We start from the raw sequence: 14,941 nt of genomic DNA, 5'->3' as shown, positions 1-14,941 counted from the left end.
GAGTTTACATTTTTAAGACAGATCTAATCATTATTAGGCTTAAGCTGAATAAACAAAAGCACATTGAAAAAACTTCAATGCTATTTTATTAAAAAGCCTGTTTTTTAAAACGTTTTACCCCCATTTGATGCAAAATAAGTTCTACGGTCCAATTTACATTAGAAAACATCCTACTGAATTCAACATTTATAATGCATTTGGTTTATATTAATTACCTACATCAGGGGTGTCAAACTCAAACTCACAAGGGGCCGAAATGAAACTCTGGGATGGAGTCGAGGGCCAAACTTAATATTTTTTGAAAAAGTGACGGCAAATTTGCACGTTTTCTTTATCAACATGTATGCAATTTTGAACCTTTAAATTTGGAAACAAACATATTTCTGCATTAACACTGAATGTGGAATAACCAAATTACACACGAGCAAGTCAGTTACAAATAAAACACATCAGTGGTATTCATTACTTGTGGTATAATCAGCATTTTTAAAATCTATTCAGGATTTATGTTTTCTTGTTTATTCATTTGTCTTATTTTTTATTCTCCTTTTTTCTCCTGTAATACGTGTCATCGCTACTGTGACGTCTAGCTTTCCCCACTGAGGAACAATAAAGGGATTTTCTATTCTATTCATCTATCTGCAGCCTTTCCACTTCCTGTTTACTGTAGGTTAAATCTTTGCTCACGTGCCAACAACAAAATAAAAATATTATTTTATCTTAAATGAAAATGCAACATCTCACCTGTTAACTTTCATGTTTTGGAGCAGAAAAAGAGCATAAAACCAACATATTTAAAGCTCAGTTTGTTCCACTGGTTTACTGTGATGCTCACCTGTTCCAGCCAGATACCTGCATCATGGGGTTGATCTGAGCTGAGGAGGAGACTCCTGTTGTTTTGTTCATCTTCATCATAATAATGACAACATTAGATGACAACAGCTGCTCACATAGGTTTGTGCTGATGAACATGTCGGAGCAGCTTGACCACGTTGTTGTGTGTCGGGGGGGGGGGGGGGGGACACGACAGCAACCACAGAGCCGTGCTAGTTTGAGCGTGTCGCTGCTCGCTAGAGTTATATCGGCTCTGTCTGGAAGTTAGTTTGAAAACTTTCTCTTTAAGTCGTGAACACATTACTGAGCGGCTAGAATCTACGTTTCTGGGCTTCAACGTCAGAAAACAGCTGAGTGAACTCGGCGCTGAGTGAGTGTTTAGTTTGTCCGAGACAGCGGAGTTGCAGACACCCAACTACCTCTGACTGCCTCAAGTGGTGCTCGCTGCAGAACCACAAAGGTGGAGCTGCACCAGAGTCAGCCCCGCCCATTCCAGAATCAGCCCCACCCATTCCATCAGAGTCAGTCCAATTCCTTCCAGTTGTCAGACTTTATAGCATTCTGGAACCAAAGAGGGTGTTATAGCTAAAAAATGCAAGATTGAGGACGGAGTTGAGAAGTGAATCGAACAGTTTTTGTAAAGGTTCCATATAATTAAAAATCTAACTTTTGGAACTTTTTACCATGTTATATTGTCATTTCCTCATAAGAAACACGCCAAAGCCATTTTTGGCCTCATTCATGCATTTTCTTCCCATCTCAGCTTCAATTTGGTCTCCTCCCCCGAAGCGGGTCTGGTCTTGGTTCTCAAATCTGGATATTCTGTGAATTTTCTGACAAATTTTTTCTGAAAGGACTTCTACTGAGACACCGCCGGAAAAATCATACATCCCATCTACAAAGACACACCGAATAGGAGAATTAAATGTAACACCACCTTACTCAGATCAGGTGTGGTGGTGTAGTGGTGATGGTGTCAGATTAACATGCAGTTTTGCGCAGGTTCGCCTCCCAGTAGCGGAAATATTCTACAACCCCTTTTCCTCATTTCTAGCTACACTTGCCAGTACTATGTTTACAACAATTTATTGGTATACCGTTTAACATATAGCGACTAATGTGTTTTTTTTATTTATTCATTCGTTTATTTAGCCAGTGTGAGTCTATTTGTGAGCAGAGTTTCAACTAAAATGCTGTTTAGGAACGACCAAATTCAAAGAACTTGTAAAGACATAAATATTTTTGCTGAAAATGAACATTACAACTAAAATATGAACAAGTTAAATGTTTCAGCTGGCTAAATAGATTGTTGCCGACCCCACCGAGAATCGAACCAGCATCAGCTGAGGGGAAAGCAAAAATTAATTTTGACGATCTTGCCACTGGACTACCAGAACCCACCTGGTAACATTACATGCTGTTGTACAGGACTTGTGTTAGAGCGGCTGTGGGCAGGTATTCGCTAAAAGAAACCTTTTCATTTCGGGATATATTCAGACTTTGTCATGTAGCAAGTTATATTTATCTTGTTTAATTGGAGCATAGAGCATAGCATTAACGACTGTAAACTAGTAACAGCCATAATTCATGTGGGTCAGGTTAGTTTGCGATAAAGTTGAAAAACAAAAAAGGAAGTCAGTGGGCTAGGCTGAGTTTGCGTGAATGGGCGGGGCTGACTCTGATGCAGCTCCACCTTATGGTGCAGCTCCGCCTTTGTAGTTCTGCAGCGAGCACCCTCTCGACTGCCTCTGGGCTAAAAAAATACAAAGGAGGGGGCGCGTCTGCTCCGCGCTGGCGCCGCAAAGCATCATGGGAGTTGTAGTCTTTGCGGTAAAATCGGCCAGCGGGCCAGTTTTAATATATTTTTGATATTTATCTCGCGGGCCACATAAAAATGCTCCGCGGGCCGCATCTGGCCCGCGGGCCTTGACTCTGACATATGTGACCTACATGATAATACTCTGTAGTAATGTGTTGTGTATGTTTAACAAGTTCATTCTGTAGCTCAAAACATACATTAAACCATCTAAAGTTAACATGTAAGTCCTGAAAGCTTCTAGAATAAACAAAGTTACTTTGCCTGAAAACGGTTGTGAACAAACGCTGCTGATGGACGTGAAGCTGCTGTAGCTCCTTAATATTCCTGCTCCATTCTCGCTAGCTTTAGCATTTTTCCTTTGCGTGTAGCTGCCGCCACCAGTGTTAACAACTGCTTTTGACTGAAAGTAGCTGAAGTTACCCCCAAAAGTCGCTAGATGTTGCCAGTTGACGTCCCGTGCTAATTTACATATTGATGATGTCATCACACCACATTGGCGTTCATTTTCCCCATAGCATCTAAAAGATGCTAATATATATATATATATATATATATATATATATATATATATATGACTAAAAGGGAGGAAAATAAAAACTATGTTATGTGTTAAAGTTATTAATTAGTATGATTAAAATGGCCCAAATCGCTTTGATATGTACAATAAATTCCAAAAGTATCAATAAAGTGACATTAAGACATAAATGGTGTGGTGATCCAACCAGTTCTGTTGTAGGATATAACTCAGACCTGCTCTCCTCTTTCTCACAGACATTTTCCTAAAAAGCAGTTTTTTTTACACCTCATAGTTTCTCAACTTCTCTGTTGTGTATTCTCTCCATCGTGATAATAACGGCGCACCGAGCAAAAGGGAGCGGGTGTCTCATAGTATAACCATCCCTGTGTCACTGAAGGAAATTCAGATGAGCCACAGAGCTGCGTGTGTAAACGGGACGGTAGTTGAAACTCCCGTTGACTTTATTTGCCAAATGCAGGAAAAACCAAAGTGTCTGACGGCTGCAGAACCAGAGATCGCAGGTTGATGCCTGCACCATCTCCAGTAGAAGCGTGAGCCTGCAGCAGCAGCAGCAGCAGATGTAAATCGGTGGTCTCCAGCTCTGCAACTGTACCTTTATTTTCGGCGAATCAGCCCGGCCGAAAACGGTTTATGATTGGTCAGTCCTCGTGCACATGTGCAGATTTTCGTTCTCTTTCCTTACTCCCGGAAGAACGGTTCAGAGTGCAAATGGTTTCTTTGTTGCTAATCTGTGGGGAATATCTACAAGAAAGTTCTATAGAAAGTAGCAACGGGTCCTGAGAAATGTCGCTAGGTTTGTCGCCAGGCACTTTTTGGAAAAAAGTCGTTGAGGGGGTCAAAAAGTCGTTAGGAACAGTGACAAAGTCGCTGAGTGGGCAACACTGGCCGCCACGGCTGTGACGGGATCTACGGGCCACCGTAGAGGTGAAGGATAGACTGTCCGAATTCACAGCCGCTGACTTCTGGTTTTAGCGGTCTTCAAGGACCCGTTCTTCAAGGACCCGGTCTTGCTAGACTGGCGAGGACCCGTACTCATAAGCATCCTTCCTGTGGATTTGGACACACCCATAGTCCCTCCACCGTGACCTGGGTCTACATTTAGGTCTCCTCCAGGCTGGACGTGCCCTGAAAACCTCACCAGGGAGATGTCCAGGAAGCATCCTGACCAGATGCAAGTCTGTCTTTAAAAAAAAATTAAAAGCAAAATGGTCCAAGCATAATATTTTGATGTGTGATTTCTGTTTATTACTTTCTCTAATTAACATAAAATAATCAGACAGCAGATCCTGAGCTCCTCCATCTGTAAATCTGAGCTGAAATAAAACCAGCTCATCACCACAGACACAGAAGATACCCCGCTGACTAAAGTCTGAATGATCCTCCACATTCCCATCATTGTGTCTCATTCTGTGAATTTTGGACGAACTGAAGTGTCACTCCTTTCATTTACAGTCCACAAAGATCCCGCTCAAAACTTTCTTCACTCTTTTGAAGCCAATATCATCTTTTTCCACATCCCTTTCATCTCCATCCTCATCTGTACCATGTACTGTACCGTGTTCAGCGCCTTGGGCTTCCTGACAGGGTTGCGGAAGGCGCTTTATAAACAAAGCTTTGATTTGATTTGATCTGTTTATCTCTCTTCACCTTACTTTCATCTTCTGCTTTTCCTTTACCCTTCACCCTCCCGGCTGCCCACACCCCGCTGCACCTGGGGTCTGGACTATGTCGACCACATCCGACCGCTCGACATTCATCACTCTGGGAAAAGGAATGGACCTGCTAATCCGGCCAAAAACGACCCTGACGCTAGCTACTTTGGTACAGTTGCCAGATGGTGGGTGGAGTGGGGTGCTGCAAATGCAAAATTGAAGGTTTATAGAATGGAACTTTCATGAACTGATTTTGGTTTAGGACAACAGAAACACTCTTAGGCTAGGGTGAGGATTAGTACACGCTATTTCTCTAAACCAGGACTTTTCAGGTCATCCTATCCACGCTGCATTAGAACCTCAGCAGGTGAACCATAGCGCTGTCTGTCTGGTGGGCGGGACGGTATTGTGACTGAGTGAAACTAAAGCCTAATTCATACTTTTACGTCTGCGTGGAGAGCCACCATGCGGGGCAGATTGAAGGACGCATGGCAGAAGAAGGTTTATTATGACCCACACTTGTATAGCGTTCTGAATGGGGATGAGCTACAATGTAGCCACAGCTGTCCTTGGGCAAACTGACAGAGCACAGGCGCCACCGGTCCCTCCGATCACACCCAGCAGGCAAGGTGGGTTTAGTGTCTTGCCCAAGGACACAACAGCAGCATTCTTTATCCAGAGCCGGGATCGAACCTGCAACCTTCCGATTACTGGACAACCCACTCTACCTCCTGAGCTACTGCTGTCCCACTCGTAACTAAAGAAGTACAAAGACATGCAGCAAGTGTTTTATTCGTAGACGTAAATCATGAGAAATGTGGGTTTAGACGTGCCAATCACATGAAGAGAATAATGTACCATACCAGTTTGTTTCTATAGCACATTTAAAATGCAGCATGGGAGCTGTGCTCAAAGCGCTGCACAGGCAGGATCAATGAAACCAAATAAAGGCAAAAACAACAAGGATAAAACGATACTGAACAGTGTAACAGATAAAAAACAATAAGACACATTAAAACGAGTCACTGTCTAAAGGCCAGGTCGTAAAAGTGGGTCTTTAAACAAGATTTAAAAGTCATCAAAGAGGCAGCCTGCCGGACTGTAATGGGAAGTGAGCTCCACAGCTTAGGGGCAGCATAGACAGCAGCTCATTCACCCCTAGATCTGTAGCACATCTGGGGAGTGCAAAGCTGCAGGAGATCAGCTGACCACAACGTGCGCGTACAGGCACATAAGGAACGAGCAGGTCGGACAGATAAGGAGGTGCCAGGTCATGAAGTGCTTGAATAAGGGACAAATTCATCCATGTTAAAAAGTCTACATTAAAACAATATAAACGCGACAGTAAAATATCTTGGATCAGATACGTGACAAGGCGGGTTTGCCCAAGGACACAACAGCAGCATTCTCTGGTTGGAGCCGGGATCGAACCTATAAACTTCTGCTCTAAGCCAGCTCAGAGGTAACGGTGAACATCAGAACAGTTGGCCGTGCGGCATGTTCAGCAGAAGAGTTAAGGATCCAGACTGAGGCTGGGAGAAACAGCAGCAGATCTGAGTTACAGGAAGAACCTGATTAAAAATACATCACAGACTGTCTGAGCTGCAGAGACAGGCAGAGAGCTCTGGGTCCAATAAGGAGAAGAGCCGATCGCTGATCTTCATCTGCTGAACTGAGCAGAGCCACAGAAAAAACAAAGCTCTCATCGTCCTGCCACACCTTATTGACCTTTAAACTGGTAAACTCACTGGCATCTTCATTAGATACACAAATAACTCATCAACCAATCACATGGAGCGGAGACCCTGAAGGAAATATGTTGTTGTTTTAAAACTTATTAGTTTTAATTTAATCTATTTCATACTATTCAACCAAACACCAGCAAAAAAAGCATTTCATTCATTTAATATTAGGGCAAATTTGACTAAAAATGTATTAATTGTTCTTTTATTACACTTGAAATGTGTGTATGATCTTACCTGTCCTGTCAGAACCAGATCAGTTCCTGCAGTGAACCCTACTCCCTGGTTTAATGACAGCCTTCACAGCCTGACGCGCCAATGCAGAAAAATTGAGCGTTTGTGGAAGAAAACCCATCTCTATGTCCATCTGCTGCACCTAAAGGATCTTCTGTCATCCTTTAACTCTGCAGTCAGAGATGCTAGGGTTTCCTATTTCTCCAACCTGGTGTCCCAGAGCAAAGGGAACCCCAAGGTGCTGTTTAACACCATCAGCAGCATCGTCTCTCCTGCCTCTCCTACAGCCTCCATCCACTCTGTTGCAGACTGTGAGAACTTTCTGTCTTTCTTTGTGGACAAAGTCAATAAGGTTAGATCTAGCATTTCTCCTTCAGCCTTATCGCTGCCTCTCCCGACTCCAACCAGGCCCATCATCCTAGATAGCTTTGCTCCTGTTTCTTTGCCTGAGTTAACCAAACTAGTTAACTCTATGAAGACCTCTGCATGCCCCCTCCACATCTTACCCTCATCTTTGTTTAAAAGTGCTTTTCAGTTCATCTGTCCCAGCGTGCTCTCTATAATTAATGCTTCTCTGGTTTCTGGTCAGGTCCCTGCTTACTTTAAGAATGCTGTAATCCACCCACTTCTTAAAAAACCAAGTCTCGACTCCTCTCTCCATAGCAGCTTCAGACCCATCTCTAGACTTCCGTTCATCTCCAAGATCTTGGAAAAGGTTGTGGCTAAACAACTCACAGCTGCTCTTGATGAACAGAACATCTATGATTGCTTCCAGTCAGGTTTTCGTAGAGCTCATTCTACTGAAACAGCTCTTCTTAGGGTCAGTTGGCACCGGTGTCAATGGGGCTCAGCACTGCCCCTATCATTGAGGCAGGGTACTGCCTGCCTCCTCGGTGCATTTTCTCTGCATGTTTATAGCCGCTTAGAAGGCTAAATTTGTCACACACAGATCTTAAATAATTCAGACTGTAGAATGTCATCATGTGCAGCTCATGTGTAATTAAACATGTATTTTGGCGATATAAAGACAGACATCGGTGAGCGTGCACCAACTTCCTGTGTCAGTGAGTGTGTGTGGCGCTGCTTTGTGAGAACGGAGGCAACTCTCATCTCTGCCTCTGGAGGGCGCAGCACCACACACACTTGATACAGGTGGTGTTTCTCAATGACAAGGAACCCTGCCTTGATGTCTTGGCCCCGCCCCGGTTGCCTAGGAGATACATCATCAGGAGCCGCCAAGACATGTTCCAATGTTCATGTTCTACCAAGGCGTGTGTTCTCCATTTGTTAGCCGTTTAGCTAGCTGAGCAAGGATACACGGGAGGTGTCTTGTAGCCTAGCCTTGGTCAAAAATTACCCAGAATACACAGCAAACATCCAGATGGCTGGATTCAAAAGGACGGCGGATCAGAAGCCAGTAGCTACTTCGTGGGTAATTTTCAAGTTTAAAAGTAAGTCAACTAACTTAAAATGTTTTTTTTACATCCAAAAACATTATCTATGGTTGGTTAGTTGCTTAGTAGTTGCAGCTTCGGTGGCTAGCGGGTAGTAACTCGCTTATATATTTAATTTAACAAAAATATACACAATTTAAAAAGTAAAAGGTCGTTATATATTCATATTGAAACTAACACATATAAAATATAACGTTATCTGCCATGTCACGTGGCGTTACTTGACCGCTGTGGAAGCCGCGGTCCCGTGATGCAAGTCTGTTCCATTTAATCGTTTTCTTTGACCAAGAAAGGACCGTGTCCTCGTAAGCAAGGCGTCTGGCCTTGCAACAGAAACAGGGAGGCGCATGCATCAGTGTGTGCGGGGCCGCTCAGAGAGAGCGGCGGCAGGATCGTCTCTGTCTCTCCTCGCACTTCTGCATGTATATTTGACCAGAGAACAGGTAAATTCAGTGATTTTAATCAATCATACAGAAAACTAATGTATAGAGCAGTCAGTGGACACATAGACCTTATATCAAATCATTATTGGTATTTCACTAGTCACAATGACAAGGGAGACAGTGCCTACTCTGGCTGCATGCCACTGACATGGAGGTACTTCTAAACGTGGTGGAAACTACCGGCTGAAGTTCAAACTGAGCATCAGACTGGAAAGGAAACAGGATTTTAGGGACTTTGACATTGTTTGGCATGGTTGTTTGGTAAAAAAAAAAACAGGCTAGTCTGAGTAATTCAGAAACTGATGATCTACTGGGATTTTCACCAACAGCCTCTAGGGTTTACAGAGACTGGCCTCTGAGCAGCAGTTGTGTGGATATAGAGGTTTTGTAGAGGTCAGAGGTCAGAGGATAAAGGCCAGTTGGTTCTAGATGACAGAAAGTTAATGGTAGCTTAAACACCAAATAGTTCCAACCATGATCTGCTGAACAGCATCTCTGAACCACAGCATGTTGAAACTTGGAGCAGATGGACCTCAACAGCAGAAGACCACTAGCCTAGTGAACTAGACCAAATTCTTGCTTTGCAAAGTTTGGTCTAGGCACGCTCCATTGGAACCTCCGCAGCTCCTACCAGGACTCTGGCTAGCCAATCACAGCTCTCTAGAGGAGTTTCAAACACATAAAGAGCTGTGATTGGTCCATAATGGTGGGCCAATCATAGTGCTCTCTATCTGCTTAGTGAACAAATCACAGAGCTTTATCCGCTTTGTGGGCCAATCAGGGCACTCTATATGCCTGGTGGGTGGGATGATGCAACAGAGTGAAACAAGAGTATGTCACATTCATTGTCCAGTGGAATGTGGAGATCATTTGAAAGACAACGGTAGAACCCGCCCCACAACCGAGAGCCGTCAATGGAGCATGGCCAGACTAAATAATACATTTATTTAATCTGGCTTGCCAGGCTAGAAGACCACATCATCTCTAACTGGTTTCTGGAACATGATGATGAGTTCACTGGTCTCCAACGACCTCCATGACCATCAGAACTTAATCCAGCCCAGAAGCTTTGGTATGTGGTGGAACAGGAAGTAACTCTGGGATGATGACATGTAAGTATGGACCAGAAGCTCTGAAGAATGAAAGTGGTCCAGCCATACATGACCCATCTGCAGAGGCTCCGACTGACATTACTTTCTCTCGATCGTGCAAACATCGTTCAAACATCTCAGATCTGATTTCATCTCCACAATGAGACGGTTTGTTACAGAGTGGGACTCTTGAAGATGAAACTTAGTTGTTATTCTTCAGTAAATACTGAACAAACTAATGTTCAAGGCCAAATGAACTCCTGCTACTTAAACTTTCCTAAACAGGAAAAGGGTTTGTGTTGCGGATGTTGCTTTAGAGTAAAATCATCAGATGACAGCATCAGTTCTACAGCAGAATAAGTGCATTACTTTGTGTTCATAAGAGAATCAAGAGGTGAACCCACCATCCTGACATGGTGAAATCACGGTACAGCATCCTCTTCCCCACCTCCTTCCTCTGAACTCTCCTTGGGAACTCCAGATGGGTAAACTCATTCCCTAAGAGCTGTGGCTGCATGTAGGCCTTTAAGACAAAAACAAACAAACAAATAAATAAAATAATTAGGGAAGAAGGATGACATGCCCAAGGCAGTGGAAAAACAGTCTGTTCAAGTGGCAGAGAGAGAGAGAGAGAGAGAGAGAGAGAGAGAGAGAGAGAGAGAGAGAGAGAGAGAGAGAGAGAGAGAGAGAGAGAGAGAGAGAGAGAGAGAGAGAGAGAGAGAGAGAGAAGAGAGAGAGAGATACACAGCTGCTGAGTCTCTGACAGCTGTGCTTGACAGAAACCAGCGATCTTACCAGGAACTGCAGCCGCTGCCTCTCCGACTCCGGTGTGAACTCAGCCGACATGGGAATGACTTCCCCAGCTCGGATAATGATAGCTCTGAGGAAGAGGAGCAGAAAAGGCTCCGTTTATTTAGAGACACATCTGCTCCACGTTGGATAAAGAAGAAGAGGGAGGAGGAGGAGAGCAACAACAAACACATCCCGTTACATGTGTGTGTGTGTGTGTGTGTGTGTGTGTGTGTGTGTGTGTGTGTGTGTGTGTGTGTGTGTGTGTGTGTGTGTGTGTGTGTGTGGAGTTGCACCTGCTGTCTCCTGCGTTCCCGACGAAAACCTTCCCCTGTAGGAAAATCACCACCAGAGCAGTGCAGCCACCTGAGATGTTGTAGACCGCCTTCTCCTTTTCTATCTGCACATCCTGAGCGCACACACACACACACACACACACACACACACACACACACACACACACACACACACACACACACACACACACACACACACCTTTTGTCTCATATTCAGACTTTCCCCCAATCTTACAGTGGAATGAAGCATGTCTTTATTAACCAGAGCAGCGGAATTTCATTCATTCATCGGAAATAGCCAGAAGTAAATAAATAAAATAGTCAAATATCAGAGAAGGCTTAGCGGGTAGGCTGGCCATTACAGGACTTAATTAGCCCAGATTCATTTGGAGTTAATTAAACCTAAAAAAAAAAAAAACAGTTAATAAAAACTTGTGCAATTGGTCCATTATTTGGATGAATGATTAACCCGTCAATTCATTAATCAAAGTGGTGGCTGGCTAACTTAACCCTTTCATGTCTTCGTAAGCTTCTCTCCAAGGCCTTCAGCTGAAGCGGGTCTCAAGGAGCTAATCCCGCCCTCAGGCGCCTCGTTCTCGTCCTCCTATCAGCATCAACAGATTGACTCAAAATGCTCCCTGAGGAGTCCACCGTGATGTTCATTCAGATGGTTAACGCAGCTCGGGAAAGGCATGTTACAGTTAACATTGGGATTCAAATGCATACGTGCAATGTGTGTGCGGGTGTGTGTGTGTGTGTGTGTGCGCTAGACAATTCTGGGGGTGAACAAATGTGTCCTTCAACCTGGATTAAAGATGAATCCATAGCCAGCCATCCATATTTATGGTTCTATCCAGAGCTGCTTGCTGCAGGCGAGTCTTTAATAATGAAAATGTCTGCATAAACATTCACACCTCTCTCCACCTCAACTCAGCTACAGTGAGTCCAACAACAGATGAATAACCACAGGGAACACAGATAGAGAGGAATTCCCAAATACGCACCACATCCCATAGTGCCAAGCTGCTTTAGCTACCAGTTTATGTCAAAACTGCTGATGTCTGATTTAATGTCTTCATAAGAGAATAGGAAGGAGTCATCCGTTAGTCCTGCCGAAAAACCAAAGAGAAATCTAACTACCAACCCCCAAAGCGCAGTCCAGCTAAGGGATGGAGCAGAAGCCCAAATACTGAAAAATCACTTCTGAACAAGCTGAGAAAAAACTTATTCTTCACATGAATGAGAACATTTTATGTTTTGTGTCTACAGAGCAAAGGTAGGCACAGTATATGATAAAATATTACCGATGCCATTTATCTTCAATACTAATATTTTCGTCAGCTTGAATTTAGACCCTGAAATAAAACAGTTAGTTTCAGTGACGCTCCGCCCACACCCGCTCTGACGTGCCTACAACGGCGTCTTGGGGAGTCAGTTGCTGTACTGGCTATGGTAGTCCAGTGGTTAAGACCAGTCTACCTACTGGACTACCAGTCACCGAAGCCACATTTCCTATGCTGGCCAGGAGAGACACGTTTCTGACTAGAGACTAGCTTCTGAGAGAGGAGCAGGTGCCTGATGACGAGACTTGTTCCCATCAAGGCTTTACAGGATTTTTAAAGGAAAATACAAAATTTGCAGCTGAAACAGGAAAATGCATGAACACAGCCAAAATGTTTGTTTTTTTCATGAGGAAATAACACATAGTAAAAATTTCCTAAATGTGGGTTTTCCATGATATGGCCCCTTTAAATATATATTGAAATAAAATAATGTGGAAATAATAACAAAAAAAAGGCAAGACACTTGAATGACCTCAGTTTGGAGAAAAAGAGATTAGCTCTCGCCAGAAAATTGAACAAACAGCATTTAATAACAACCTAATTCTGAGATATTTTGCTCATTCGTGTCAATGTTCATTTAAACGTGAATGAAAACAAGAATGCACGTATTAAAACAAACGAGTCCACTCTGTTGCCGGTTATGGATCAGCACCAGAAGATTCTAGATGAGTGAAGGTGAGTCATACACAGTCAGTAAATAGGTAGATGAATACATTTCACTGTACTAAGAAGTTGAAGTTGGTAACTGAAAAAAACTACCATGAGATATCTATTTTAGAGGTGGTGATTATGGCTTACAGCTTATGAAAACCCCAAATTTAAAAATTCAGACAATTAGAATATTGTAAAATGGTTCAATTCTAGACAGACACACACACACACACACACACATCAGCTAATGAATCCAAAACACCTGCAAAGGGTTTTTCAGTCTTTAGATCTGGATGGCCGGTATCCAGCACGTTTTGGTTTTAACACACCTGATTTCAATCAGCAGGTGAATAACAGGCTTCTGCAGAGCCTGATGAGCTGCTGCACAGGTGACTCAACCACTGAAATAAGTGTGTTGGAGCATAGAAACCACAAAACCTGCTGGATAGAGGCCCTCCAGGAACAGGACTGGGCACCACTGCTTTAGATGGTCTCTCAGTCTAAGTTGAGTTACTGAAATAAATGGACTTTTTCACCATATTCTAACTATTCCAGTTTCTCCTGTATGTTTGGCCCACAAGATCATACATCAAATGTGCATTAGAAATGACCCGCGAGCACAAACACTGTTAATACTACAAATGCCAGGATGTTTTATTGCGTTAACTCGTCAGTCAAGAACACAACACATTCACCCGCACAGACTTGGCAACCCCGGGGCTCAAACATGATTGGCTCTGGATCCTGAAGTATAGAGGTAGGACAGACTCTAAACAAAAGCCTCTTTTTATAAAGCAATGCCGTTAATTAGCTGCAATGCCGTGGCGGCATCAGAGAGCCTTAGGTTGTTTATAAGTGGTCAGCCCGTGACAGTAATGTGGCGCAATTGTGTTCTTTTTATGAAGGATTAGGCGATGGCGGTATTAAGTGGGCATGGGGGTGGTCCCTGCGCTGCAGCGGACTTCCGTTTATCTGGGACATAACTTGCTTTTATTGCGATTAAAGCCGTAATCGTTACGTTTTTTTAACAAGCCGTTCCTAAAGGTGTCCCGGTGCATTCTCTGATGATCTGAGCTCTAACGGAGCAGATCAGCTGATTTTGTTCAAAATGCAAAACTTGTGTTTACTTTTATTTTCAATATAGTTGCCGGCCGGAGCTCAGTAGTAACTCCTCACGTTATCATGACACTTCGCCAAGGTGCAATCGCCGTTTATAAGACAGACAGTTACTGCTATAGTACTACTAAGCGAGGCGGAACAAATGCTGCTAAATTGCAGGATTAACAGTAAATCTGGATGTTTGCTGGTTTAAATCAGGAACTAAAGAGAAGGCTTGGTGGAATAAAGAGAGTGGATTAGGGAGCTGGCCTGAATGCCACAGAACGATGGAGAAACCTTGATTGACATGGCAGGTAATTAATTCAATAAATCATTTTGAACTATAAACTACAGATGTGACATCTTGCGTGTCTTTAAAGGCAAGTTGGAGCTCAGAGCAAAATCTCTTAGAAAACTGGCAAATGCTCCATTAATGAAAAGATGCTCTCTTGACAATGAATCCTCCTTTTGAACTATTATCAAGTGATAGAAAAGATAAAAGCCATCATAAAGCTCTCACATCACAGATAGATGTTCCAGCATTAGTTCAGCTCCTGATCTAACATGGGCTGTACTCTGACTCGGGTCATCTGAATCAGAGGATCCAGTCTTCACTAAACAGATTAGTAGTTAAGCCTCCAGGTCTGAGCCTCAAACTGGTTCTAATACTAAGAAGAAGAAGAAGAAGAAGAAGAAGAAGAAGAAGAAGAAGAAGAAGAAGAAGAAGAAGAAGAAGAAGAAGAAGAAAGTATCATTTCTATAGCGCCTCTCAAGATAAAAATCACGAGAAGCTTCACAAAAACAAAAAATGTAAAACTATAAAAAATAATTTAGAAAATGGTTAAAATATATATTTAAAATGAGCAAAAAATAGGCAATTGTGATTAAAAAATGTAAAGAAAGAGAGAGAGTGAATAGGAAAGAGGGAAATCAGTGGATCCTGAGGAAGGTGGAATA

The 14,941-nt window shown here is 43.0% G+C and overlaps 1 protein-coding gene across 2 annotated transcripts in view; it reads right to left on the bottom strand.

The window, feature by feature from the left end:
• The window catches only part of ppm1h (protein phosphatase, Mg2+/Mn2+ dependent, 1H), a 98,393-nt gene that overhangs the window by 29,141 nt on the left and 54,311 nt on the right, over positions 1–14,941 (bottom strand). Inside the window, exons 4-6 of one of the 2 annotated variants that reach the window (XM_015976003.3) lie at positions 10,893–11,005; positions 10,603–10,687; positions 10,212–10,330 (exon numbers count right to left, since the gene is read on the bottom strand). In XM_015976003.3, coding sequence (XP_015831489.1) covers positions 10,212–10,330; positions 10,603–10,687; positions 10,893–11,005 — 317 coding nt within the window. The remainder of the gene's footprint in view (positions 1–10,211; positions 10,331–10,602; positions 10,688–10,892; positions 11,006–14,941) is intronic. The other variant, XM_070550292.1, reaches the window with a different exon arrangement.

This window comes from Nothobranchius furzeri, chromosome 4 (genome assembly GCF_043380555.1).
Source record: "Nothobranchius furzeri strain GRZ-AD chromosome 4, NfurGRZ-RIMD1, whole genome shotgun sequence".
Taxonomy (NCBI): Eukaryota; Metazoa; Chordata; class Actinopteri; order Cyprinodontiformes; family Nothobranchiidae; genus Nothobranchius; species Nothobranchius furzeri.
The sequence above is the reverse complement of the archived record's forward strand: the minus strand, read 5'-3'. Positions and strand labels throughout refer to the sequence as shown.